This window comes from Sycon ciliatum, chromosome 2 (assembly GCF_964019385.1).
Source record: "Sycon ciliatum chromosome 2, ocSycCili1.1, whole genome shotgun sequence".
In the NCBI taxonomy this organism is placed as follows: Eukaryota; Metazoa; Porifera; class Calcarea; order Leucosolenida; family Sycettidae; genus Sycon; species Sycon ciliatum.
In genome coordinates this window covers 14265332-14291674 of record NC_088644.1, presented here as the reverse complement: position 1 = coordinate 14291674, position 26343 = coordinate 14265332, and the positions used below count along the sequence as shown (strand labels likewise).

General features: G+C 46.4%; 1 protein-coding gene across 1 annotated transcript in view; it reads left to right on the top strand.

The window, feature by feature from the left end:
- Positions 1-2272: 2272 nt before the first annotated feature.
- The window catches only part of LOC135808875 (serine/threonine-protein kinase TBK1-like), a 31319-nt gene continuing 7248 nt past the window's right edge, over positions 2273-26343 (top strand). Inside the window, exons 1-18 of the mRNA XM_065322117.1 lie at positions 2273-2503; positions 4621-4767; positions 4956-5088; positions 7177-7267; positions 7931-8021; positions 8534-8590; positions 9786-9880; positions 10606-10719; positions 11628-11804; positions 14910-15054; positions 15732-15801; positions 16437-16507; positions 17186-17277; positions 17947-18048; positions 18596-18648; positions 19472-19545; positions 21140-21246; positions 21800-21876. Coding sequence (XP_065178189.1) covers positions 2396-2503; positions 4621-4767; positions 4956-5088; positions 7177-7267; positions 7931-8021; positions 8534-8590; positions 9786-9880; positions 10606-10719; positions 11628-11804; positions 14910-15054; positions 15732-15801; positions 16437-16507; positions 17186-17277; positions 17947-18048; positions 18596-18648; positions 19472-19545; positions 21140-21246; positions 21800-21876 — 1804 coding nt within the window. The 5' untranslated portion in view covers positions 2273-2395. The remainder of the gene's footprint in view (positions 2504-4620; positions 4768-4955; positions 5089-7176; positions 7268-7930; positions 8022-8533; positions 8591-9785; positions 9881-10605; positions 10720-11627; positions 11805-14909; positions 15055-15731; positions 15802-16436; positions 16508-17185; positions 17278-17946; positions 18049-18595; positions 18649-19471; positions 19546-21139; positions 21247-21799; positions 21877-26343) is intronic.

The following is a 26343-nucleotide window of genomic DNA, read 5'->3' as shown; positions in this document are numbered from 1 at the left end:
CTTTAGTTACAGGTTTTACTGTAGCAGGGGCTCCAAGAAAGAACCTTTGCTAGTGAGGCAAGCCAACAACGTCGACCTGTGATCTCGGTGTTATCGCGAGCTTGCGCACCATGACAGTTTACGGGGAGAGAAGAGTCTCAAGAGAAGACAAAATGGAGAGGGATCATTGTGAAAGAGAAGACAAAATGGAGAGGGATTATTGTGAAAAAGAAGACAGAATAATAGAGGTAGAGGGGACTGTTGTGAAAGGTGAGGATAAGAGTGCAAAGATATACTTCGAAGTATGGGTGATCAGGGCTGGAGGAGAGGAGCACAGTGCAGTGCCAGTAGTTTATCTCAGAAGACCTCCGAATTCATGAATCATGCAAAACCGAACGCCTCAGTAAAACAGCACTAGCACTGTACTTCGACTTTGACAATTTTAATAAAATTTTGTTTAACTGAGGCGTTCGGTTTTGCATGATTCTCGCATCTTTGAGCCACACAAATAACAGTTGTGTGGAACGTTGCTTTGCGTCCTTGAATCGTGGTTTGACCGTATTGTCCAATGGTCTTGCCAGTATTGTCATCGACATGCATGTACATCCGCCAACGTCCTTCACAGCTGAGACTTTCAGCTCGTGCTTGTTTTGGTTGCGCTCACCTTCCCCTCCTCATGTTATCATACCTTAGAACCTTCCAAGTACATGTAACATTAGTTAGAAGGCTGTTGGAGTGCGCATCCAAGGCGTGCTAGAGCTGATAGCCAGTTAGTTGTAGAACGTCAGTATCGTCGGTCAGTGTGGTGCAATGTTATCGCCGCATGCTGAGCTGATTGTTTAGTAACTGGTGGTGTTAGTGGACAATATAGCGTAACTTGTAGTTCCTTGGTCCTTTTTCTTTTCGATAAATGTACATGTATCCTTGGCTCTCCATCCGAGTCCATTCTTGCACTAAAATGATACCATAAAGTATTCATTACTCAATCTGCGGACAGCATGCTGTTTTGTTCTTTGTGAACTCATCAGCGCAGCACAGAGGAAATGAGGCCGAACCTCATCAGTATTCATTATGTAGCAGAAAACAATTAAAAGGAGTGAAGCAGTCTTCTGCAAAGTGCAAAGCCAGTACTGAACTGCATGACATTGTTATGATAGTCCGTTGCTCAGATCCATTGGCATTGTTACTAATGTTAGTCAATTTGAGTGAACCCTTATTGATGGCCGGGTTTTTAATCCTTATTCTCGCTCAAAGCAGTCTGCACCACGTACCACTGTGTATCATCGACACGAAAGAGAGAAAAGAAGGCACTACGAAGAGAGAGTGAGACAAGTGGAGCATGCCACTTTTGTTCCGGCTGTGATGTCTGCGAGCGGAGGCATGGGCAAGGCAGCAACAGCCCGCTACAAACGAGTGGCCTCTCTGTTGGCGGCGAAAAGAGGGGAGCAGTACTCTCATGTGATGGCTTTCATCAGGTGCAAGATCGCTTTTTCCCTCTTGCGGTCCTGCATCATGTGCCTCCGAGGGTGCAGAAGGCTCTCTAGCCAGTCTGCCTTGGCTGTGGGTGATACCTCTGCTGCGCTGGCAGTTTTTACTAACGCTGCATACAAAGTACAACTGAGTAAGTGTATAACAAAGTACGTCATTGTGTGATAAAGCGCTAGGATTCATATCATACAAAATTGGATCCTGGACAGGCTGGAGGCAGCATGCATGCATGACATATGACAGGGTAGATCTACCGGATATAACTCGATGACTGATCAACCACAAAAAAAAACAGTGATCAGGGGACCATGGTGACTTGGTGACCATGGGCATGGTGACTAGGCCAGTGAGACATGTTGAGTTTGACGCGTTTGACAGTGTGCTGGGCCTGGGCCTGTACGACTATGATCATGTCTGTTCCAGGCCAGGGCCAGGAGTCAGGACTCAGGACTCAGGTCAGGACTCGACTCAGGACTCCTGAGTCAGGACTCAGGAGTCGTTTATATGCTAGGCTATGGTATACGACTCGACTCCCTGCCTGAGTCCCTGGTAGATCATGATTCATGACTAGTCGACTGTATACTTCGTAATCAGCAGTACAGTCAGTAATGTAGCATGACTCATAATTTTTTGTGCTACACATCGCGTCACTTGTCTGTTTCACGTAGCCTTGTATGCTGGTCACCTCTAGCACTGGCACTCTGCCGTCAACATACAGTCAGTGACAGTGTGTATCACCGGCTTCACTGCATGCTTCAGTCCAGAACTCCTTTCATCTAGAAAAGACTGCCGGACGAGAAAAATAAATAATTGCTGTCATTATTGATAGCAATAGTCATCGGCTTATGGTAAAGCATCAGAAAAGAAGTACCACGCTGCTAGGCTTCATTTCAGTGTTTGTTCAGGTTAGCAGTGGAGCGGACTGGCAATGTCGAAACCACATCACGCACTGGAGCAGACGGCAAACTACATTTGGCTGACCCGCGATTATTTGGGAAGTGGGGCTTCGGCGGCTGTTTTTAAAGGCTTGGACAAGGTGAGCTGGTACTGCTTCTATCTCTGTTGTATACTATTTGCAAGATTTCAATATATCTCCCAATCGGTTAGCGAGTCTTGCCGTTACCTCGCCGATAGTCTGAAGAAGAAAAGGTACGCTATTTGGCTCCTTTACATTATTTTTACGATTTAAAAAAAAAGAATTTTCGTTGTAGACTGCTTGCCGAGCCCTAGCCCTGTCCCCATCCTGAATGTCCAGGTTGATTTTTATTGTAGTGAGGTACCGGGCAATTGCACTCCTGTGTGCAGTTAAAAATGAAAATTCAGGAAGCATGTATCAATGATGATTGCGGAATTTTGAAATTTCTATGAAAGTTTCGTGAAGCCAATGCTTGCTATGTGATTGCTGCAGTCCGAGCTCTTGACATCATTAAATTTCAGGCCTTTCAGTCTGCGCAAGAGTGTCCTGTTGGAGGCCATTACTTCACACTGATATCTTCACTCATCTGACAACGGCAAACCCATTAAAAAAACGTTCATGACCAGAACGTTAAACATGCGGTACTGCTCACGACTCCATACATGTACTGGTGAAGTAGAACCATGCACTTTTCTAAAACTATATTCAACGCGCGTTTGCCGCGGCCATTGGCTTGAACTCACAGTACTCTACAGATAGCCGTGCAAATTCCCAAACCATTGGAAAAGCCATGTCATGATCTTACTTACCTGTTGCAGTACTTTCTGTAAACAGTCTTCATTTGAGGCTTTAAAGTGACAAAGCTACGGGGAGACTAGCCTGTTAACTGCTTGCAAGAACATTTGCATGCTGTACTGTAAAACACGTCACAATGCACATGTACTTGTATCACCAACAGTGCATTTGCCATGTATGCACATGTACATGTGCCGGTTGTGCAATTAGGGAGGTTTAGTTCCCACGTAACGGAAACGCGTACGTGGGTGATCCACGTAAAGTGGATGAAGGGCACCCACACACGTTGCAATGTTGTGTTTAGTCACACGGAACAAACAAAAGCATGAAGTGAAAGGCCCAAACCTGGTCAAAGACGAAGCTACCTGGGCCTAAGAAGCTCATCCAATATTTGGATTTCGTGCTTCGGAAACTTCTTCAGCAGAGCACCCTCACAGCTCGCACAATGCGCTCCATTCTGATTTTCACCCACGTTCTGGCGGAACGTGGGTGAGCCACCATACACGGTATGTCGTGAATCAGAAAACGTCTGTACATGGGTCACTAAGTATCACGTGGTACACACACGTAAAGTACCCACGGATTACGTGGGACTAAACCTACCTATTCATTGGTACATACCTGTAGATAAAGGGTAAGCTACAGCATTAGGTCGTGTACAGATTTTTTCATATTTTTCATCAGCCACCACACCATAGCTGCGAATGCGAACTGCAAAGGAAATCAGTACTAACGGATGTGTCGTTTTGCTGATGGTGTGCTGTGGCAATGTGTCGAGGTCGTGCAGTTATGGTGTTGTGGTTGATCAAAAACATACCTACAGTACAACATAATTAAAATTATTGATCTCCCGACAGCTACTTCAAGTAGCTATTTCAATCTTTGTTAGATCTTGTCAGCGGAGCTCAGACAAGTCAGAGTCACTGGTCGAACCGATTGATCGCAATGAAGTCTAATAGAAAAATGAAGCATTCTTAAAGCGGCTCAATGCATCAAATTCAGAGTGCTCAAACTGCAATAAACACAGCAAGCTTTTCACCAAGGTGAATAACTGTCACACTAATCAGAACTGCTGACCCAAGCCGAGGCAAAGGAGCGTAATAATCAATTCTATTATATCATCATACGGACCAATTCTGGTTGCCAGGGAAGTGGCTAGAAATACCAAATTGATTTCGAGTGGCTTTATTTATTCCTTCAAAGTCTTCGTCGCTCATTTTCGCTACGAAGCCAGGTAGGGGCCAGTTTCTAAGGAGATTGCTTTAAAACTTTGTTGCAAGTTTGAAAACCCAACTGCTTGTATCGGTTGGCTGATTGGTGTGGCTATCAAGTTTCTTAGCTTGACTGGAATAGTCCTCGAAATTGTACTCGAGTGATTAAATTTGAGCCATGCTGATGATGTTCCAATGCATTTTTGTGTGTTTTGCTTGGTACATGTACAGCGAAACAATCGTGTGGTCGCTGTGAAGCGATTCAACCAACAGGAGGGTCCTAATGGGTCTGTCCGCCATGTTCACCTTAAAGAGGCTCATGTCATGAAGCAGGTCGAGCATCCTAACCTCGTACGGTTCTTGGGAATGGACGATTTTGTAAGTGCATGTATCTCCCTACGGCACTGCCGGGTGCCGAAGAACGAACAAGCTGGAATTTCACCAAGCACAGCATACCGGCAATGTATACACGGTGACACAACTGTGCATTATGCTATGCGTTCTGCTGCGTACAGCCACGGTATGAGTATCCATTGCCTGTGTGCTATGCTTTCTGCTGCGTACAGCCACGGAATGAGTATCCACCGGTGATTGCCATGGAGTTCTGCAACAGGGGAAGTCTCATGTGCGCCCTGCAGGAGCCCATCAACTACAAAGGCATGAACGAAGACGACTTCCGCGTCGTCCTCCATGATATCAGTGAGTAGACCCGGTGGCATGATCTGCGGCAATCAGCTTGCACTAAATAATACCGGAGTTAGACATGCTAACGTTTTTTATTGGGACAAACTACTACAAGCAGTCGCTAAGAGAACCTTACACAGCTGCACACTGCCACAGCACTCACACACACACACACACACACACACACACACACACACACACACCTGTCCTGTCCTGTAGAGCCACTACCACTAGGGTCACGTGGGCCCCGGAGGGGCAGCAGAGAGAGAGAAAGAGCACGCCACCCGATGGCGCTCCAGATGCGAGACTAGTCGGAACCGGCGAGAGCAGATACACATATGCGGGAACTTGTCCCGTTCTCTGGCCGTTGGTCGGTGGCAGTGCGTTGAACAGCGATGGCGGTTGCGTCCCTGGGTTGAGCGGAAACAACGATTGCAGGTGCCACAGTGAGCATTGCAGCAACTCCGAGCGGTAGTGTCACCGGTGACAACAGCAGCTGGTTCGGTCGGTACTGGGCACGAGGTAGAAGCGGAGCAACGATGCACAGCCAAGCCTCCGCGGCTCCGGAACCAGCGATGACACCGAGGGCACTGACATGCACCTCTCTGCTCCGAAACCGGCTTCTGCCGTCACACACCACACACACACACACACACACACACACACACACACCTTGAACGCCCATTGCGGTAGCAATGATAGCGATGGCTTCCTCACGCTGAGGCTCTTAAACTCGAAATCTGCAGTATGGCGCATGCCGCTTGAGGTCACCAGGACGACGGAACTCTTTGTCACAGCGGCAGTTGGGGCACGGGAAGTCTGGGGCTTCCTTCTCGACTCTCTGTCGACAACACTGAAACCAGGTGGATCTCTCCTGCACTGTGTCATACCAGTCCGCTTCAGACAAACCGATGACAGCAAAGTCCGAGGACACAACATCCCGCCAGCGCTTCTTGGGACCATGTTGCGGGCGTTTGCAGGGCACACACACACACACACACACACACACACACACACACACACACACACACACACACATAATACATATTGCTAGTACAGTCAAACCTCTTTTTTAAGGTGAACACTGATAAGGCGAACTTTCCATTAGTACGAACTAGGGCCAATCCTGTGGTTGGCCAGGAATGAAATCAAGTCAAAATTATTCATTAAAGACGAACTCCTGTACGGTGAACTTTCGTGAAAACAAACTATTTTTCAAGCGTGATTCGAACAGAATCAGCAAGTAGTACAAACTTTCTGTCTCAATGCGTGTGCTGGCTGTAGTTTTTTCCGTTAGTCGAGGCCTCTTGTACGGGCAAAACGGCAGCATGTTGCAAGGCGGAGGACATGCTGTCATGAATTCACTACACATTATTGTACTTACCGGTTGCTGGCTTATGCTATGAATCAAAGCTTTACATGTGCCACGGCATGCACCTTCACATCAATACAATCCATATGATATGTATCAGCTACACCATAGCTCTGTGGTTATGTTAGCTCCCGGATAAACGAAGTCCCCTCACACTTGCAGAACACAGGGGTTTTGTGGCTTTTCCCGTTTTGCGTCTTTCCCTCAAACCAATGCGTATGATATGCATATAACATTTTGTCAACTCTGTATTTAAAGAATTCTGGATAAGACAAACACTTGTTCAGTCCCTTGAAGTTCATCCTAAAGCAGCTTGACTGTGATCAGGGTCATCGCACGCCAAGACGAAGCCACTTGCAATCGAATTTGTGATGTCATATGGAACACTTATCATTGCTTCTCGAATCACTACGCGAGCGAAGGTTCCTGGTTGAGTCCTGGTGGCAACAGTCAATTTGTTCTTTAGAAGTTCCCCTTTTCAGCCCGTCAGACTTATGAATATTGTCATTGTTGATCTCAGTATTACCTTGCATGTAATTGATTTGAAAAATAATGATACGAAAGGCCTTTTCTAAATTACTACTGACTTTGTCTTTGCAGAAGTTGATACCAAGTACTCAAAATTACTGAAATAATAATAATTATGATGTTTGATATGGGTCAATGCAGTTGTACATTTTATCCGATCTGTTCTCACTCTCTTTCCCGGCTCTTCCTCTTTCTTTCTCAAGCTGAGGGAATCAGGTACTTGCGCGAACAGAACTGGGCACATCGGGATATCAAGCCGGGGAACATAATGCGCCACATCACCGACAGTGGCAAGTGAGTATGCCCACTGTAAAGCATCATGAATACTCTCTCTTGTTTTCAGTGACAATGCTCTAACATGTTTTCAGCACGTTCAACAAGTACTTATACCTATATCTATATCTATACCTGTACCTGTACCTGTACCTGTACCTGTACCTATACCTGTACCTGTACCTATACCTGTACCTGTACCTATACCTGTACCTATACCTGTACCTATACCTGTACCTATACCTGTACCTGTACCTATACCTGTACCTATACCTGTACCTATACCTGTACCTGTACCTATACCTGTACCTGTACCTATACCTGTACCTATACCTGTACCTGTACCTATACCTGTACCTGTACCTGTACCTGTACCTGTACCTATACCTGTACCTGTACCTGTACCTGTACCTGTACCTGCAATCCATTTTTGTATATCACTGTCCTGTACTTGTTGTTTGTACTCAGACTTGGCAGCGCGCTTTCTCTCTATCTCTATCTATCTACCTCTCTCTCTCTCTCTCTGTCTCTCTGTCTCTGTCTCTCTGTCTGTCTCTCTCTCTCACTCTCTCTCTCTCTCTCTCTCTCTCTCTCTCTATCTCTGTCTCTCTGTCTCTCTCTGTCTCTCTGTCTCTCTCTCTCTGTCTCTCTGTCTGTCTCTCTCTCTCTCTCTTGCTTTTCCAGATGCGTCTACAAACTATCTGACTTTGGCGCTTCTCGTCATCTGGATGTTGGTGAAGAGTTTACATCCATCGTTGGCACGCCAGAATACCTGGTAAGCTGAGAAGTTATATGTTTGTGTGTGCAGTCACATATGTGCATGTGTGGGTGCGTGGGTGAATTACAATGTGAGGGTTATGACTCAACTTACGGTATGAGGGATATGCAGTGTCTGCTCCAGGATTTCAAATCAACCAGGTACACGTGTACCTGGCAACACTCTTCCAACCGGGCACGTTCAAGCGCCGCTAGCCTACTGCAAGTGCACCAGGGAGCTGTACATTTTTTGGGACATCCCGGCTGTTGTATACAAGTTATATGTAGCATATGTATTCCTAACCGGGTCACAAGTGACCCGGCGTTCTTTTTCCCGAACAGGTCCAAGTACACCCCCCCCCCCAACGCTGACCTGGCTGACCCGGCTCTGGAGCAGACACTGCTATGCATTGCGCTTCTTGCATGGTTAGACTAGCTCGCTTCTAGTGTTCGTATCATTTTCCCGGCTTGCCCGTATACTGATATGTACAATTGCCTGATCTTCTCTTCACCGACGTCATGTGACCACAGCATCCTAGAGTACTGCAAGTGCACCAACGTGCTGGTACTGGTCGCTTTGTTCAGGAGGTAAGTACTCTCACCTGTAGTGTGTTGTGTACTATGTCTATGATGTGTTACTACAAGTAGATCTATGGTATAATTATAGCAGCCTTGCTTGATAGTTTAACATGTTTTCGATTTCGACAGCATGGTACAAGGCGAGGGACTCTGCCAACCGGGTTATGGTTGTAGTCAGGAGCACTATGCGTCCTCGCCTTGTAACATGCTGTCGAAATAAAAAAAATTGATCTATGCAGTCCTGATATTCTGTGTTTAATTTATATTATGTGCATATCTGCAAAATCATCTATAAAATCTTTTTTTTATGGATGTGTCTGGGTTTCGCTGAACTTGATGGTGAGTGTGCTTGGAGCACTGCTGCCAGTTGGTTTTCAAAAGTGTCTTTCAACTTGTCCAGACCGAGCATCCGTAGTCCACAACAGGTTGCTTCCATATGGCTGTGTTTCAATCATAATCTAAGATTGACTTCCAAAATAAATTGGGAGTACCTGAATAGCAATTATTCAAATGATCTATAAGTATGTACTCATGACTGAAATCAAAAAAGGCTAGTATGCCTTCATGAACAGCTCTATATGATGCACAGTACATGTACTGCACAATGAAATCCGACCAATCGAGTCACTGCCAGGCGGGGAGCTATGCAGCCCTAGACCTGCGAATGCTGAGACGGTGAACTGGTGCAATTCCCCCCCCCCCCCCCCGGTGCAAAGTAGGCGGACTTCATTGGTCGGCACTGTAGTACTTCCACTGATGGTGGTGGTCATGTGACTGTACTGAAGTACTTCCACTAATGGTGGTGGTCCTGTGACTGTACTTCCACTGATGGTGGTCATGTGACTGTACTTCCACTGGTGGTGGTCATGTGACTGTACTTCCACTGATGGTGGTCATGTGACTGTACTTCCACTGATGGTGGTCATGTGACTGTACTTCCACTGATGGTGGTCATGTGACTGTACTTCCACTGATGGTGGTCATGTGACTGTACTTCCACTGATGGTGGTCATGTGACTGTACTTCCACTGATGGCGGTCATGTGACTGAGCATTCTGGGAGGCATACTGCATGTCGGTTATTGTGCACACACACGGATTATTGTAGTAGTCAATATTTTGTCCTCGTAGGTTTCTCAAATTACAGTATGATAGAGTAAGCCTAAAGTTGGTCAGCTGTGGTTCTGGTATGGCAACGTTTGCAGGTGGAATTATGGAGTATTGGTACCACCCTGTATCAGTGCGCTACCGGAGTCTTGCCATTCCAAAAGGGCAAAGGTCGACAACAACAGCCAAATGTGTAAGTGGCAATATAAGATACGTGCTTGTGTGGACCTAACGACATGCATTCTGGAGTGTGCGCACGCACACATGCTGGATTTCATACATGTTTGTGTACGCGTTCAAGAGTGCAATATATGTTTGTACATCCACGAGCACTAGGCCCCCGTGTAATATGGCGGCATTTTTTGAGCATTTTCGGTACAATCCGCGAACCCTGCACTTTGGGCTCGTGATGCAGCATTTTGGGGGGAAACGGAGCACTTGGCCGTTGTGTATCAAAATTGAGAGAAGAAAAACTTCCCAAACAAGAACGTCACTTCCGCATTCCGTGGGTTAGCTTCTTGTTGAGTAGTTTACGAATTGTTTACCATGGCAGACTCGAGCAAGTCTCTTATTGAGTATTTTCTGACTCCCTGGTTTTGACGGCGTGTGCTAAGGATTACAAAAAAGTGAGCATTTTCCGAGGATTTTTGGCAAGGTTTGGGAGCATTTTCGGCAAGGTTTACGAGAATTTCCCAAAAGCATTTTCGGCAAAGTTTCGGGCATATTACACCGGGGCCTAACGAGCACACGTGTGTGTGTGTGCGCGCACGTGCATACGCACACCTCCACTATTTCATAAGTATTGTCTTTTTTGCATTGTACCACTCAAATAATCCAAAGGTGTTAGTAGATGTGTTTTGTGTGCATTTATTAGGGCACCTTGCCTGACGCTGTTATATGCTCTGCTCTTCATTTCAGGACTGAACAACTGTTGGCTAACAAACCCCGTGATGCCATAGCTGCTAGAACAACTGACGCACAGGGCAGATTGATCTACGAGACAAAACTACCATCAGACAGCAAACTTTCCAAGTAAGAGCGGCAGGCCTTGTCAGGACACTTGCATGAGACCAATAGTCCGAGTATGATGCACAGTGCCGAGCTAATCCAACTGCTTTGAACCTCTCCATGAGGAGAGGGAGGGGAGGGGGGCACCCGGGTATAATTCCAAATGCTGCCTGGCAAGCTCAGTAATGTACAGCTAAACCTGTTTAAGACGACCGTTCAAGGGACCTTCAAAACGTGGTCTCCGTTACCAGGTGGTCTCCTTGTCCAGGGTCATTGGACTCGAAATAGCATCCCTTTGTCCCGGTTGCAGTGGTCTTCTAGGACAGGTGGTCGCCTTATCCGAGTGGTCGCCTTGACAGGTTTTACTGTATAGCAACTTCAATTAGCAAGTATCAGCATACAAGAAGTAAAGTACTGTTTCAAGTTGTGGTGTAATTGCCTGGGTTCTGGACATGACATGACCCAGTCGGCCTACTCCCCTTCTCACATGCAGCAGTCTGTATTGTCTCGCTGTATCCCAAACACATGAGTGTTATGTGATCAACTTCTGGAAAAGAGGGAACGGGAAAAAGAACAACTTTGGTCGTAGGTAGGTAGGTACCATTTTGCCTTTTAAACTCGGAGGATGGTTAGGTGATGGTTATGATGGTTATTGAAATTCCAATTTTCGTCACAAAGTAGTCATTCATGAATTCTGGAGAAAACCATTGGACGTGACGAGTTAGTGTCTATTGGTTGTGGATGGGTCAGTTGACTGTGGACGGGTCAGTTGACTGTGGATGGGTTGTGTTTCTTTTGATCTACACCAGCACCCAGAGTGTTCCGAACAGCTCTTATTGCTCTGCCGTAGTTGAAGTTACTGTAGTGGTCATATATGCGTTATGATGCTGCCTTAAAGCTTTCAGTTACGATTGTGTTCACATCTTCTGTAGGTCATTCAGAGCGCGGCTCGAGATGATCCTGAGGAAAACACTGCAAACGGATGCTGACCTCGTGTCATTTGAGGAGTACTTTGAGCTGGCCGATGAGCTACTTGCGGCGCGGCCAGCTCATGTTTTCCATGTGGACACCTGCACACACTATGAGGTGTTGATGAACCGAGGCGATATGTAAGTAACGCTGAATCTTGCATCACCAATACCCACTACTTTTCTACTTTGCTACTTGAGTCCGGCTGCTAGTAATGATGCTAGCAGACTCCCTCCCTCCCAGCCCAGCTGAGGTTTCACACAGAGGTAGTTGACGACCTGCTACATGTTTGGGTGTTTCAAACGAATACTCAGACTTTATTCCATGTTAACATTGGCTCTTTTAGACTGAAAGTAGCTTTTCACGACTGCTACTTTCTGTCACAGTGGCAACCACCATTTAAAACCGTACTCCCCATACACACTCTCTCTCTCTCCGCTGCATTTGATAATCAAATCGACACAAAATACGCTTGTCAGGGTTTGTGCAAAGCTTCAGGTGGAATCCACCCCCCTCCCCCACACAGGCTATCGTCGTGTCTTACTCTCCTTTCTTTGTCAGCTTAACTGGTGCTTTTCCAGTTTAATAAAAAGCTGCTGGTGCTGCTGATACTGACTCTCTTCACAGAGATGTTAGCTGAGGCATGGTGGCCACCACTGCGGCTGCTTTGACTCCATGTCTTGATCGGACCAGGCCTCTATTCCGTGCCCTTTGAAGCAAAACATCATTCCAAAGCTACACAATTACAAACCTGACTTTGCAACCTCTCAACAAGAGACTGAAAGCTATCTTAGCTTTTCTTGACTGCTACTTTCTGTCACAGTGGCAAGTCACTCACTCGCATGCGCTCACTGTTTGTCGGTATTTTCCCGGTGAGAAGCCGGCTGGAGTAGTGCTGATTGCCATTGGCCCTGGTGAGAGAGTTTATAGTTTCCCTAGTCTAAATATAGTGGTTGCGGCTTCGGCGATGATGTTTTAGGAATGGGTTTGCTCCCACACTGGAGCTCGCGCAGGGCCGGCGGAGCCGCTCCGGTCGGTCCGGCCATGGCCGGACCAACTTTTCGGCCACCGACGATTTTTTTTTACGACGCAGTAACGTTATGACTGTTGTGATCAGGGAGTAGTAAAATACAGGGAGGTGACACGCCACTAATCGTGATTTTTGATGGGTGCCTCGCGCTTGTTTTTTATTCTTTCGCAAAAAAAGATGATCTGCTGAATCAATCTTGAGTATTTGTCGAAGAACTAATTTCGTGAAAAGGTCTATCCATCTCATGGAACAGCATTTGTTTTGCTCTTGTGATACGTCTGTGTCATCGTCATATGAAAAGGTACCACCCTTCCGAAATTCGTCCCGATCGACGGCATGGAGCAATAGAACGAAGGTGATTTCCTTGAGAACAATACGTGTACGATTGGAGATGAAAAGCGAGTGCACCGATTTCGAAGACGAAAAAATCTCTAGGACACCACACGATCGGCACTAATTTCTCCTCAGTTGTGATCAACCAGTACTTCTCTACCTTCTTTGTGATGATGAGCATTTCATATTATGGTATGCTAGAGATTCGGGAGTTCACTTTTCGGAATGAAATGTTCCTAAGTTTGTGAAGGATTGAAATGCGGGCTACGTCGTCGTAAACAGCTTGTATCGACACAGGAAAAATCTACGGCACGCAGGGATATCTCCCCAAGTGATACCACTCTTGCTGGACTTCTATCCTGACATACTTGTAGTGGTAGTTTGGTCGACTACCAAACTTTGTGAAGGCAGACAATTGTTGGAAATTCTCAGCGCTGAGTTTCTACGGGCTGCAGTAGGAGTCTCTTTGGCGGTAGGTATTTTACTACTCCCTGATCGAGAGAATCCTGATCCGCGCGCGTGTCTACACACTTCGGTACCCATAGTACCCCAATCTCACCCGCCGGGTGAAAACGGTGCTGAGGCAATCGTCAAACTGGCCGTACATGCTCGTGTCACCTCCCTGTATTTTACTACTCCCTGGTTGTGATCATCGATTGCATGTACGCGTACTTGCGATCTCGCTCTGATCTTGCCGTGCACGCTTGAGGGCTAGCTGTGGCCTAGCGCCTGTGTGTGGGCGGCGCCTGTAGCTATGGCGCGACCTGAAAGCACGTGCCATGATATGATGGATTCTACATTGTAATTAATTTTGTAGTCTTGAGGGTTTTTCGTCGAGTGCTTCAGATTCTTTTACTGAACAAAGTAGTTTTTCAAATTTTTCTCGCTGTTTGGTTAGCTTAGCTGCAGTGCATGCTTAGCAGCTATGGCTTCTTCCAGCGAAATATCTGTGCCAGAAGTGCCAGGCCACCCAACCACTTCCTTCGCCTTTCCTCGGCGGGAATTTAGGAAAAAGACAGTGGTGAAGCGCTCTTGTCAGGCGTCATAATTATTTCAAGACATGGTCTTGGTTGACCTACGATCAAAGCAAAGAGACGTTGTGTTGTGTCACACGTGCGCAAGTGCTGTGCTGCATGCTTAGCAGCTATGGCTTCTTCCAGCGAAATATCTGTGCCAGAAGTGCCAGTCCACCCAACCACTTCCTTCGCCTTTCCTCGGCGGGAATTTAGGAAAAAGACAGTGGTGAAGCGCTCTTGTCAGGCGTCATAATTATTTCAAGACATGGTCTTGGTTGACCTACGATCAAAGCAAAGAGACGTTGTGTTGTGTCACACGTGCGCAAGTGCTGTGCTGGCGAAAAAACTTGGCCGGACCAATCAACAATTGCTTCCGCCGGGCCTGTCGCGCTATTCCGCCGACCTTCTCGTGTGCTCTGGATGGCAGTCGTGAGTCAGTCAAGTGTCAAGTCGGCGGAATAGCGCGAGCTCCAGTGTGGGAGCAAACCCATTCCCTAGTCTAGCTCGAAATAGTGGTAGCGACCTCAGCGATAATTTGGTAAGGAAGTTGGACGCTCCCACACTGGCGCTCGCCCTTTCAAATGTCAAGTCAGGTCGGCGGGAAAGCACAGGCTCCTAGTCTAGCTCTACATGTATAATATTACATTGCTCACCACATTCCCTCCCCTCCCCTTGGCATCAAATGACCAAGAAGGACAGGGCAACTTAAAGCTATCCATTGAATATCAATTCAGAGCCTCAAGCCCACAATTCAGCATGTAGCTGCGCCCCTGCGTACATTTCAAAATTCACACCAATAGCTGGCTAGGCTTGATTGAACCAATGCTTGTTCTATAGTTGATTGGTGGTGTAATTTGTTTGTGCAGGGTGGCGAAGTTGTCTCTAGATATCGCAAAATTCTGCGACGTCCCTGTCGGACAGCAGCAGTTGTGGTTCATACCATTTGGTGCACTGCAGGCGCAAGACTTTACAGAGGAAAGATACCAGCAGATGCCAGTCCCGGTCACGTCTGTAAGTGCACTCTTGGGCAGGTGTGTGCTTGTCCAGTGGCTCAGCTCAGTCATTCTTATTTTAGTTTTTATTCACTCATTCTGATACTGCATATGTGAGCAACCCTAGTATGGGGAGCAGCCCCAGAGATGAGGTCGATATCCAGCCATGGCAAAATTACAAAAAGAAAATGGAGCAGGGAGGAAAGCAAAGCTCTCACTCAATTTTGCTTGAATTTTCAATTTGCATGGATGCATTGGACAGAAAATTGCCACTGAAAATGACATGTGTATCAAAGAGGACAAGAAACAGATTGAATTTACACATGGCATACTCCCAAGATTAGTGCGCCATTTGATGACTGACCAAAGGTCCATTTGAAGAAGGAGAATATCTTGGTAAGGATAACACGTCTGGTGCAGCACGCACAGAGGGAACTGATCATTGCACTTCCAGCTTTCACACTCTTCCTATAACTGGCCATCGGCAGATATTTTTTGAGCCCTGAACAAAATTCACAAATACTGTAACTGCGTTGTATTTCTTTTTTGTTGTATTTCTGAACCACATACACTGTAAATACCAGATGCGCTTTTTAAGTGCACGGTATCAATGCCAATGGGTAGCACGTTTCTAGTTGTTTGCCTTTGTGTCTATTACATGTGCCTGTGACAATGGTATTGTTGCGCTGATTACAGGTCCGAAACCCATTTGTCCTTCGTGCCTTGAGCTGGGAGAGAAAGGATGACTTGCCACGTGTTGACATTGGTGAGTCTACAATCTCAAATTATTTCTTCATTTGTTTCTCGCGTACATGTCATGATAGGGGCAAACAAAATACATGTAGATGAGACGGTTCGATACTTGACAGCCAAATTTGTATTGACCCAAACCATCAGCGTGGATTGTTCACTCGAAATATGTTTGTGGAAGGAAACTGGCATGTTGAAGTTTGCTCTGAGGCCAGAGTCAATCAAACTGAGCCACTCCTTTGTGTTGGCCCATTGCCTCCAAGTTGCCCAATTTTCGCTTCAAATCAGAGGTGGCTCCAAACCGGAAAGGTTTTAGAGTGCACGCCAAATTCACTCTGAGTTCTGAAATTAGGTAATTGCTATCGCTCCACGACGGCCAGTACAGAGTAACAATAAGTATTGTGTGTGCTTCCATTAGTTTTCATTGGTATACGGTGCTTTATTGGCGAGAGGCGAGCCGCTGTTTACCTGCGACAAGAAGTTGATTTTTCGAAAGACGTAAAACTCAAATCACAGTGCGAAGCAACGGCGCTTCTGGTCATCGCAGAGCCATGAAATTTTGGTTCGGAGTAAAACACATCGTAGTCTCACTGTGACATTATGTTTTCTAATCAAAATTAGTCTACCATTCTCTGTTATATGGCCGCACAGGATTGGAGCCGATTGCTACTGCGTCCGCTGTCACCCAACCAACCATCAGTGACGATCTCTATCAAATACAGGTGTGTAACCATGGTAACGCATACTGTGTATGTTTACACAGCAGATTTCTTCCTCAGCTCTCGTTGTGCTCAATTCCTGGTAGGGGTACAGCTTCCTTGCATAGAACCATGGTTGTATTAGCTGCAAGTTTGACGAGAAAGTGACTGTCATGCACCATTCCTTGGAGCGTTTTCTGCTGTTGAATTGGTATTAGCATTAGGTAAGAATGCGGTAACGACCAGCATTCCTGGGGAAGACGTTTGAGAATTATTATCAATGCGGGAACCTGATGTGACTGGAGTGCATGCGCAAGGCTTACGCACAAGCATGCGCACAAACACCCATCCGGCAGGGAGAAAGGATGGTGTGTTGCAACTATTATATCTTGGCTGCACCGATTTGGTCATTGTTCAACTATTTCACAGTATGTCTTCTAGTAGCATATCCCTGTATGCAAGATTTGCATAGTAGCGCCACACCCCATGAGAACAGCAAATCCCGAGAAGTTAATTCGCCACATTTGTATGTTCCGTGTGAAACAACAGATGGCCCGATTTAGTTCACACCTTCAAGCTTCATCATTGCCATCTCACGGCTTTGCCTCTATTGCACTGAGTTCTCTTGGACTATGCTGCAGTACCTGATCCTGTTGTGTATGTATTGTATTTGCATGTTTGATCTACTTTCCATTGTTGCAGCGATTCTGGCAAAGAGCTCACCTTGTTCAGAACTCTATACGATTTCTGAAGCGCAATGTTTTGTGCGCAGACCGTTCTGTCAGCGTCCTTGGGTAGGTGACGAGCCAGTGAGAGTGGGCTTATTGCTTGTGTGGACTGCTTTGTCGATAGTCGAAAATGCATGCCATGCTTGGCGAGAAAATCTTGCAAGTACAGTAAACCTATCGTAATCCGAACAGGTTGGGACCCAGCACTGTCCGTGTGTACCTAGGAATTGACCTTAGCTGAGAACATACATACTTACTTACTGCATGCAAGCAAGCATTTTTAGTTAATATTTTTTGGAGCTGTTTTTCGTTGGAAAGCCATTTTTGTGACTTTAAAGATGGGTCAGAAAGGTGCCTGGTAGATGGACATGCCCGGATTAGGGGTGTCTGGATCTGGGGAGTTTTACTGTACATACACAGATACTTCTAAAGAAAGACAATTCCGCCAATGCTGCCTGTGAACAACTGCATGGCGAAAATTGCTGTGTGATACCTGGGCCCATCGCCTAGGTGTGTCCAGATTACGGCTTGTGACATATGTTTGCCAGAATATCAGAACATTGTAGAGTATCGGTATGTGGTAGGTAATCGGCAATGCTTCACTTGCCCTATTAACTGAGACAAGGAAGCCAGCACATGTTTCTGGGGCAAATAGCAAGCAGAAGATAATATCATCATTGAGCTTAACCTTTTTTTTTGTCTGTCTCCCCACTGTATTGTTCTCACTGTTATCAGTACCATTATCAGCGGTGAATATCAGAACACGCTAGAGTACTTTACCAAACAGAAGGCGTCTCTGTCACAGCTGCAGAAGATTTGGAATGCTGTATTTTCATTGTAAGCTAACTGTCTGAGCCTGCCTGATACTATGAACAATGGTGTACATCCGTTTCTCTCTGAGTTGCAGCTGAGTCTTGCTTCGTTAACTCTTCACGTGCTGGCATTGTTTTGCACACTATGCAGTGGTATTATCTTTTCTTTAGGTTCGCGTGCCACGAACGGTTCAAAAACTTGTTGGTGTTCTACTCGTAAAATTATTTGCAGCGGCTCTTCGCTACTTTAAATGGGAGTCTCATACGTGTACCTTATCTGGCAGCTCACCTCTCATGCTTTCTCTCCACACCCACCCCCTCTCTCTCTCTCCCTCTTTCTCTCTCTCTCTCTCTCTCTCTCTTTCTCCCTCCCTCTCTCCCTCCCTCTCTCCGTCTTCCCCCCCCCCCCGCCTCTCTCTCTCTGTCTCTCTCTCTCTCTTTCTCTCTTTATGAGTGCAGTATGCCAGTACCAATGAAGAAGTGGAATTATTTACTGCAAAATGCAATTAATTGACCTCTGTCAATACTTCTAAAAAATGGAGCTCTTACATTTTTTTGTGTTTGTGCTGTAGCTTCCAACCCGAGGCAGACAGCTTCATCCAGATACTCAGTATCTTAGAGATCGGTAATGTGCCTCACAAAGCTTGTAATGTGCCCCATGAGACTGTAATGTGGCTGTGATGTGCCATATATGGCGGTAAATGTGACCATAGGGCGTAATCATGATTATAAAAGGAGAAGGTCAAAATGGTACGAGTTCTGTCCACCACTGTAACCAGATAATGTACAGTCAGCGTGTGCGACTAAAAGGCACGACACTGACAAGGAGTACTGAGACCTTCAGCGACCTGACACCTAGCTCCAACACTTCTTCGAGGCACAAACCAACAACCTTCCAACTTAGGAGGCTCAAGTCAGGTCAAGCTCAGGTCTCCCAAGTTGGAAGGTTGTTGATGTGCGTGTCGTAGAAGTGTTGGAGCTAGGTGTCTGATTGTTGAACGTCTCGGCACTCCTTGTCAGTTTTGTGCCTTTTTGTCGCATTCGCTGACGGTGTATGCTCTGGTTATATTGATGGACAGTTAGTCATAACTCGTACTATTTTGTCCTTCTCCTTTTATAGCCATGATTACATTGGCTCACCATCCGAGTTCAAATAAAGAGTAATGTATGGCTTTCTATTGTACATTTGTTCTTCGGCATTTCAATGTGTTCACGTTAGTTCGCGTGAAAATTTTCAATCCTTGCTGGCTTTGCGCCTATCATGACACATGCAGATGAATTGCGACAAGGTCAAAGTAGGAACCTGTCATGGTCACGTGGCACAATTATAGCTCACATTGCTAGATCTGTGTCACCTGTCTTGAGATGTGATGGATGATTGTCAACAAAGCAGTGTTTCTGAGCGTTACTCCCTCCATTTGCCGTCTTTTATTTTCTATGACGCACAGAGTCTTGTCAAGCTCTTGCGGTGTACGAAGAACTAAAGGTGAAGATGTCACACTGCAACCGTGCCATTGAGCAGGTGAGGAAAATGATCATTGCATGTTCATTTGTGTTATTCTGCAATCGGTATTCCCAACCGGTGGTGTTCCTGTCCCGTGCTGCATTTCCCCTGTATTCTGTGCCACCATGTTTTAAAACATGAAAAACAAGCAACTAGCTATCTATAACGAGGTCAAGTTCGCATTCATCCACGCAATTCCACGCATCCAATCCAGAAGACACTTCACATAAGGTTTCGAACGTTTTCGTTCCCTTCACTTCAAGGACAATACAGGGAATGGCTGAAGTGGAAAAAAAAGACTAAAATTTATATGGCATAAATGTAGTGAGGTACAACACTCGCAACAAGGTAGAAATTTATCAAGTTTTACAAGGAAAATATAACAACGACAAAATCATTCCCCTCTTCGGTCCTACGTAACCATGAACCTTCCAAGTTGGAAGGCTGTTGGTTTGTGCACTGGAGATGTGTTAGACCTAGGTCTCGGGTCGCTGAATGTGTCTCAGTAGCCTGTCAGTTTTGTGCTCTATTATCGCACTTTTTGACTGTTTATCATCTTGTTACGGTCGTGGATAGTTGCTGCTTAACTCATTCTCATGTGTTTCTTCTCTTTTTTACGTTTACTACAAGTACTAGTTCAGTATCCGAGTTGAAAACCGCAGTGAACGAATTATGTGGCATTGTTCACACCGTGACGAGGAATCGATGAGGACTTATGTGAAGTGTCTTCTGGGCTGGATACGCGAAATTGCGTGAACGCATGAAAACTTGACCTCGTTTTAGAGCTAGCTATCTGTTTCCTGTTCTATTCTATAAATGTGTTTATTTATAATGAAGATTTTAATTTATCTCGGATACTGAGCCAATATTAAATGTAGATATATAAAAGACACATGGTAGTATGAGTTATAGGTAACTGTCAACTACTGCAACAAGATGATAATAAGCAGTCAGAAAGTGCTATGACTGAGCACAAAAGTGACGGGCTACTGATACATTCAACGACCTCTCACCTAGCGTCAACACATCTCCAGTGCGCAAACCCAGCAGCCTTCCAACTTGGAAAGATTCAAGGTAATGGTAGGACCTAAGAGGGGAAGACGGTGACCGCAGCGAAAATGCGCAAAAGCCATGTCAGACGGCAACAAAGCATGTATACTGTTACAGGATGATGCCAAGACCAGGTGATAACTTGACAATGTGGTCTTACTACAATTCGCAGCAAAGCAACAACACCCGAAATATCCAAGATAAAATGGAAGGGGAAGCTTTGCGAAAAAAGGAATTGTACAAAACAGGATACCAATATCTGTCGGTACTGCTCATGCATGACACTCTCTCGAGCTGCCATAACTCTCCCTGAGTGCACCATCTAGTATAATGCATTGCCAGGTGTGCACTCCATTGACAAACCGGTACACATCATGTAGGTGGAAGTGAAGGTGCACAAGTACATGTACCCAGGGTGCCATCATTTAGTTTCGTTTTTCCTGTCATCTTCTTAGTCCCCAGTACCTTTGCTAGGACGGTGGTTCGCAAGATCATTGCCATTTTATAGGACTGGTTGCTAGGGACCTTCTTTCCTGTTAACCTTGTATTTATGTTCCACTAGGCTGCCCAGCGGTTCATAGAAAACAAGCTGTTCCTAGAAGGCTTGCCCGCGCCGGAGGACATGATTCCACCCGACCTCTCGGAATACGTGGCCATCATGGAGAAGAGGTGCGTTGTTGAATTGTTTTACTTGTGCTTGCACAGAGCTGGAAATGTATCATGGCCCTGAAACTAAGTTGCAAACCAGACTTCAACTTCTATGTGCTGTTGCTGGACTGGATATGATGCTATCTTGTAGAAATAAGTACAGTGACTTGGGTTTACTGGACTCGGAGGAAATGAGTATCAACAATAGTAGATAAACAAGAGTGTGCAACTCCGGGATGGGTTGGCCCACGGCGGAATTTTTTGCTGACTTCATCTTTTCTACGACGCACGCGCTGCGAGTCTGTTGGAAAGTTTTGCCTTGTGCACTTGGCCCGGCTTAACATTACAAGGTCGGTGCCCAGCACACGCCCTCACACTGCTCTGCGGCAAAATGCAAGTTTTTCTGAAAAAAGGTGACGTCAACAAAAAAATCCGCCTTGGGCAGGGGTATCTGCAGATTGTGCAGGAGAGATCCGGAGTTGCACACTCTTGTTTATCTACTCTTGGTATCAAGAAAAGAAACTTCTATTCAGATCTGCAACCATGTGTCTTGTTGTATTGCTTTTGTCTGCAGCGATGCCGAGATGTCTGTAATGCTAGACACATTGGAGACGCTTGCAAGGCGATTCGCTACTGAGAAGAGAGCACAGAGTAAGTTGTGAGTGAGGTGTTGTGCATACAGTCTAGGCAAAATCATACACATGTATGCTTGCAGTAGATGTGTAACCTTGGCCTGAGGTTACAATTACATTCACAGGAGCATAAACTCCCCAGCCCCCAGCCAGGCACCAGTTCCAACCATGACAAGACGTTGAGATCAAAACTGCAACTCTCAAGTCCAAAACATTCTCTCCAAGCAAAAGGAAAAACCAGCATCATAACAGAGCGAGCCAGCGAAAAGATACGCATGCGTGTGTGCCTGTGAGTGTGTACAAATGACGTATGCATACATGTCATGAAGTAGAGTCACATTCATAGCTACAATCAAGAGTGGAAATATTACTACGCCAAACGGAACATGTGCAACATGTTACACCTCCCCCCTCGTTACAGAGGGAACGATAGTGACCGAAAGTTACAAAGCTTAGAGCATATCCGTGATAGCTTTCTACATGAGAAAATTAAATACTGGAAAGTGAAATAGTGTGGCGCAAGTATGGTACAAGTGTAGTTAATCGGTGTGAGGTATAATGGAAAGTTTAGAAACTACTAATGCTATGTAAGTGGACTGTGAAACAGCAAGTGAAATGCTCGACATTATTCATACTAACCTAACAACAGGTAGGACTGTGTGAAATATGTGTATTTCTGAACTAAGAATGTACAATTTCTCAATAATCACACTGTACAGTCATAGACACTCACTGAGCAAACCTTGCTGGCGGCTGAATGTTTGCACGGTTCCGCAGATCATAGTGGTGCACAACAGGCACAGGTGCATGATTCAGTGCTGCGGCTGGTGGCGGCACCGGCGCAGCAGCAATTACTGGTGCAGGTGGCGCCTGCACTGGAGCCGGGATTGGTACTGGTTGCATATTATACTCAACATCAGGCATGTAGTCGGCAATAGAAGTCGGAGGCGAGTTCGGTACGAGCTCATTGGCACTTGCAGGCAGATCAGAGCCAGTCCAAGCCTTCAGACGGTCAACGTGAACAGTCTGGGTCGTGCCGGATTTGTCAGCTATCCGAAGTACTACATCGTCAACACGTTCTAGCACAGTGTACGGGCCTTTCCAAGGTCGATGGAACTTGGAAGTCGTACCTGGTTTGACGGCAGGAGAATGCAACCGAACCATGTCACCAACGTTGAGTTTCGGTTGTTTAGCGTGCTTGTCATAGTGGGCCTTCTGCCGTCGTTGAGCTGTTGCTCCAGCATCACGGGCATGCGTGAACGCTCGTTGTAGATTGCGCCGTAAGTTGATAACATACGTGTTCACATGGGAGCGCTCAGAGTCTGGTGACTGAAACATCACATCAACAGGCAGGTGTATTTCATGACCTAACATGAGCATCGCTGGCGTCTCCTTGGTCGAGGAGTGCACACTAGACCGATAGGCCAGCAGACAACGTTGCAGATGACGGTCCCAATTGGTGTGGTGGTCGTCGACGTGAGCAGCCAGCATTTGCTCAAGTGTGCGATTCATCCTCTCGACTAAGCCGTCACTCTGGGGCCGGTATGCTGTTGTACGTGACTTTCTGATATCCAACAACTGACAGATCTGCTGGAATAACCTCGACTCAAATTGCGCACCACGGTCAGAGTGCAGCTGGTATGGAATACCATAACGACAGAAGAAGCCGTCAACAAGGACATGTGCTACTGTTTCAGCAGTAATATTCGGTACAGGAAACGCTTCTGGCCACTTAGTGAAATAGTCACAAATGACGACTAAATACTTGTTACCGCTAGGCGTAGTAGGCAGTGGGCCCATAATATCAATAGCAACTTTCTCTAGCGGGAATGATGGGCGGTCTTGGACAAGCGGGGCTTTGGCCTTTGGTAGCGGTGCTTTGCGGCTCTCACAAATATCACATGCTTGGCAAAATTCACTAACTGCAGACGACATGAAGGGCCAATAACACCGCTTGCGAAGCTTGTCTTGTGTTCGCTCAATACCTAAGTGGCTTCCAGAGACATCAGCATGCACAGACTGAAGCATGCGGGATTGCAGAGACTGTGGTACAACAAATTGTAGGTACGGTGTGTCGCTATTCTCGGGGTGGTAAACCCGGTACAACACTCCATCAACCAGTCTTAGACGCTTCCACTGGCTCCATAATCGTATCAATGCAATAGACGCACCGTGCATGGCAGAATCACTACGCAGGGGCCTGTCAAGTAATGCCTCCTGCCAGCCGATCATTGTACTCACATCTGCATCTTCTAATTGAGCTCTGCGCAACTCTTCAACAGTGAAAGACTCACACCAATTGGGTGGCGACACTTCAGCATTGACTGTTACAGGATTACTATCAGGACTAGCGCTAGACAGGTGATTGACAACAATATTCTGCTCACCTACTCTCTGCTCGGGCGTTGGCGTCGGTGAGGTTGCGGTAGCCGGGCTGTGGTAGCGGAGTCTTGACAAGGCGTCTGCATTGACATGCTGCTTCCCGGGCCGATGTGTGACGACGTAGTCGAAGACGGCCAAACGCTCAATCCACCGGGCTAGAAGACCGTCCACTTCCCGGAACGAATGTAGCCAGATGAGCGCTTTGTGATCAGTTCGCAATGTGAACTGATTTCCAAGTAGGTAATGGCGGAAATGTGCAGTAAATGTGACAACAGCAAGCAGCTCCTTGCGTGTACTGCCCATGTTACGTTGGGATCTCGTTAATGCTTTGCTGGCATAGGCAATCACTACTTCCTCACCGTGACTATTGACTTGCGAGAGAACAGCTCCCATGGCGAGATCTGACGCATCAGTGTCCAGGATGAAGCGCTTTGCAGGATCAGGATATGTTAGAACAGGTGACTTGACTAGTCGGGACTTCAGTTCAGCAAATGCCTGTTCACACTCATGTGTCCAGTTGAAAGTGGCATTCTTCTGGGACAAACGGTTCAGGGGCTCTACAATTTCTGAGAAATGTGGCACAAAGCGGCGATAGTACGATGCGAAACCAACAAAGCTACGCACCTCTTTCAGTGATGTTGGGGATGACCAGTCTTGAACAGCCGTGAACTTGCTTGCATCCGGTGCCACACCTTGCTCTGAGAATAAGAATCCCAGGTACGTGACTGAGGACTGAAGCAGTGAGCACTTCTTGGGCTTGATCTTGAGGCCAGCTTGACGAAGACGACTGAATATTGTTTGCAGACGACTCATGTGTTCCTCAATCGTTGATGAGAACACGATAATGTCGTCCAAGTAGACCAGACAGATATTGGGTACTAGGTCACCAAGGACCCGGTTCATGAGGCGTTGAAAAGTTGCCGGTGCGTTACACAGGCCGAACGGCATACGGTTCCACTCGAATAATCCGAACGGTGTCACAAACGCCGACTTAGCTTTGGCAGCTTCATCTATCTCCACCTGCCAATAGCCAGCTGCGAGATCTAAGGTAGAGAAGTAGCGTGCACCCGCCATAGCGTCGATAGCATCGTCCACACGAGGAAGGGGAAAGGCATCCTTCTCGGTGATACTGTTCAACTGCCGGTAGTCGATGCATAGCCGGATAGAAGAGTCAGGCTTGCGTACGACAACTATCGGAGCAGCCCAAGGGCTTCTGGATGGAGATATAATCTCATGATCAAGCAGTTGATCAACGTGCTGCTTTACCTCGACTCGTTGACTGAGAGGAATTCGGCGGGGTGGCTGTCTCTTAGGCTGATCAGATGTAGTCTGGATGTTGTGTGTTACTACATCAGTCTTCCCAAGGTCGAATTGTCCCTGCGAGATGACATCGGCATTGTCGTTGAGCACAGTAGCTATAGCAGACTGCGCTTGCGGATCGAGGTGACGTAAGTCAAATAGATCGTCTGGCTCGGAAGGTGAGCAGCTCTCTTCCTGTACTGCGCTACAGCTATGCTCGTCAACAGAGGCAGCATGCGTAGGCGAATCATTGAGATCATCGTCAATGTAAATATCAGAATCAAATTCAGCAATTTGATAATTCTTCGGGACAGTTGTGGAATGAGGAAGAAAATTTTGTAGGCGAATCCAAACACGGCCAGCAGAGTCAGGAGTAGCCACCACACGTGACATAGCAGTGCTAAACTTGGAAATAAACTTCTCTGAGGGTGAAACAAAACCAGCAGAGCTAGGTAAATGATTATCATCGGTACGCAGCTGAGCTTGAACAATGACTTGTGTATACGCTGGTACAGTAACCGAATTAGCAAGATGAACACGGCAGACTACAGGATTAGCATTATGGGTGGGCTCTAGGGGTACATCGACACCGCCTGCATCGAGCATGTTGCGACCGAAATCAATTGTGCAGCCATGAGATTGCAAGAAGTCAATGCCGATTAGCACATCGGGCATAATGTCAGCAACAATGACTCTGTGGCGTACAGCAAGCTTGCCAGTTGCTAACAATACGACAGCTTCCCCGAGCACAGGGACAGAAGAATTATTTACCGCTTTAAGAACAGTATTAACGGGTGAGATAGAT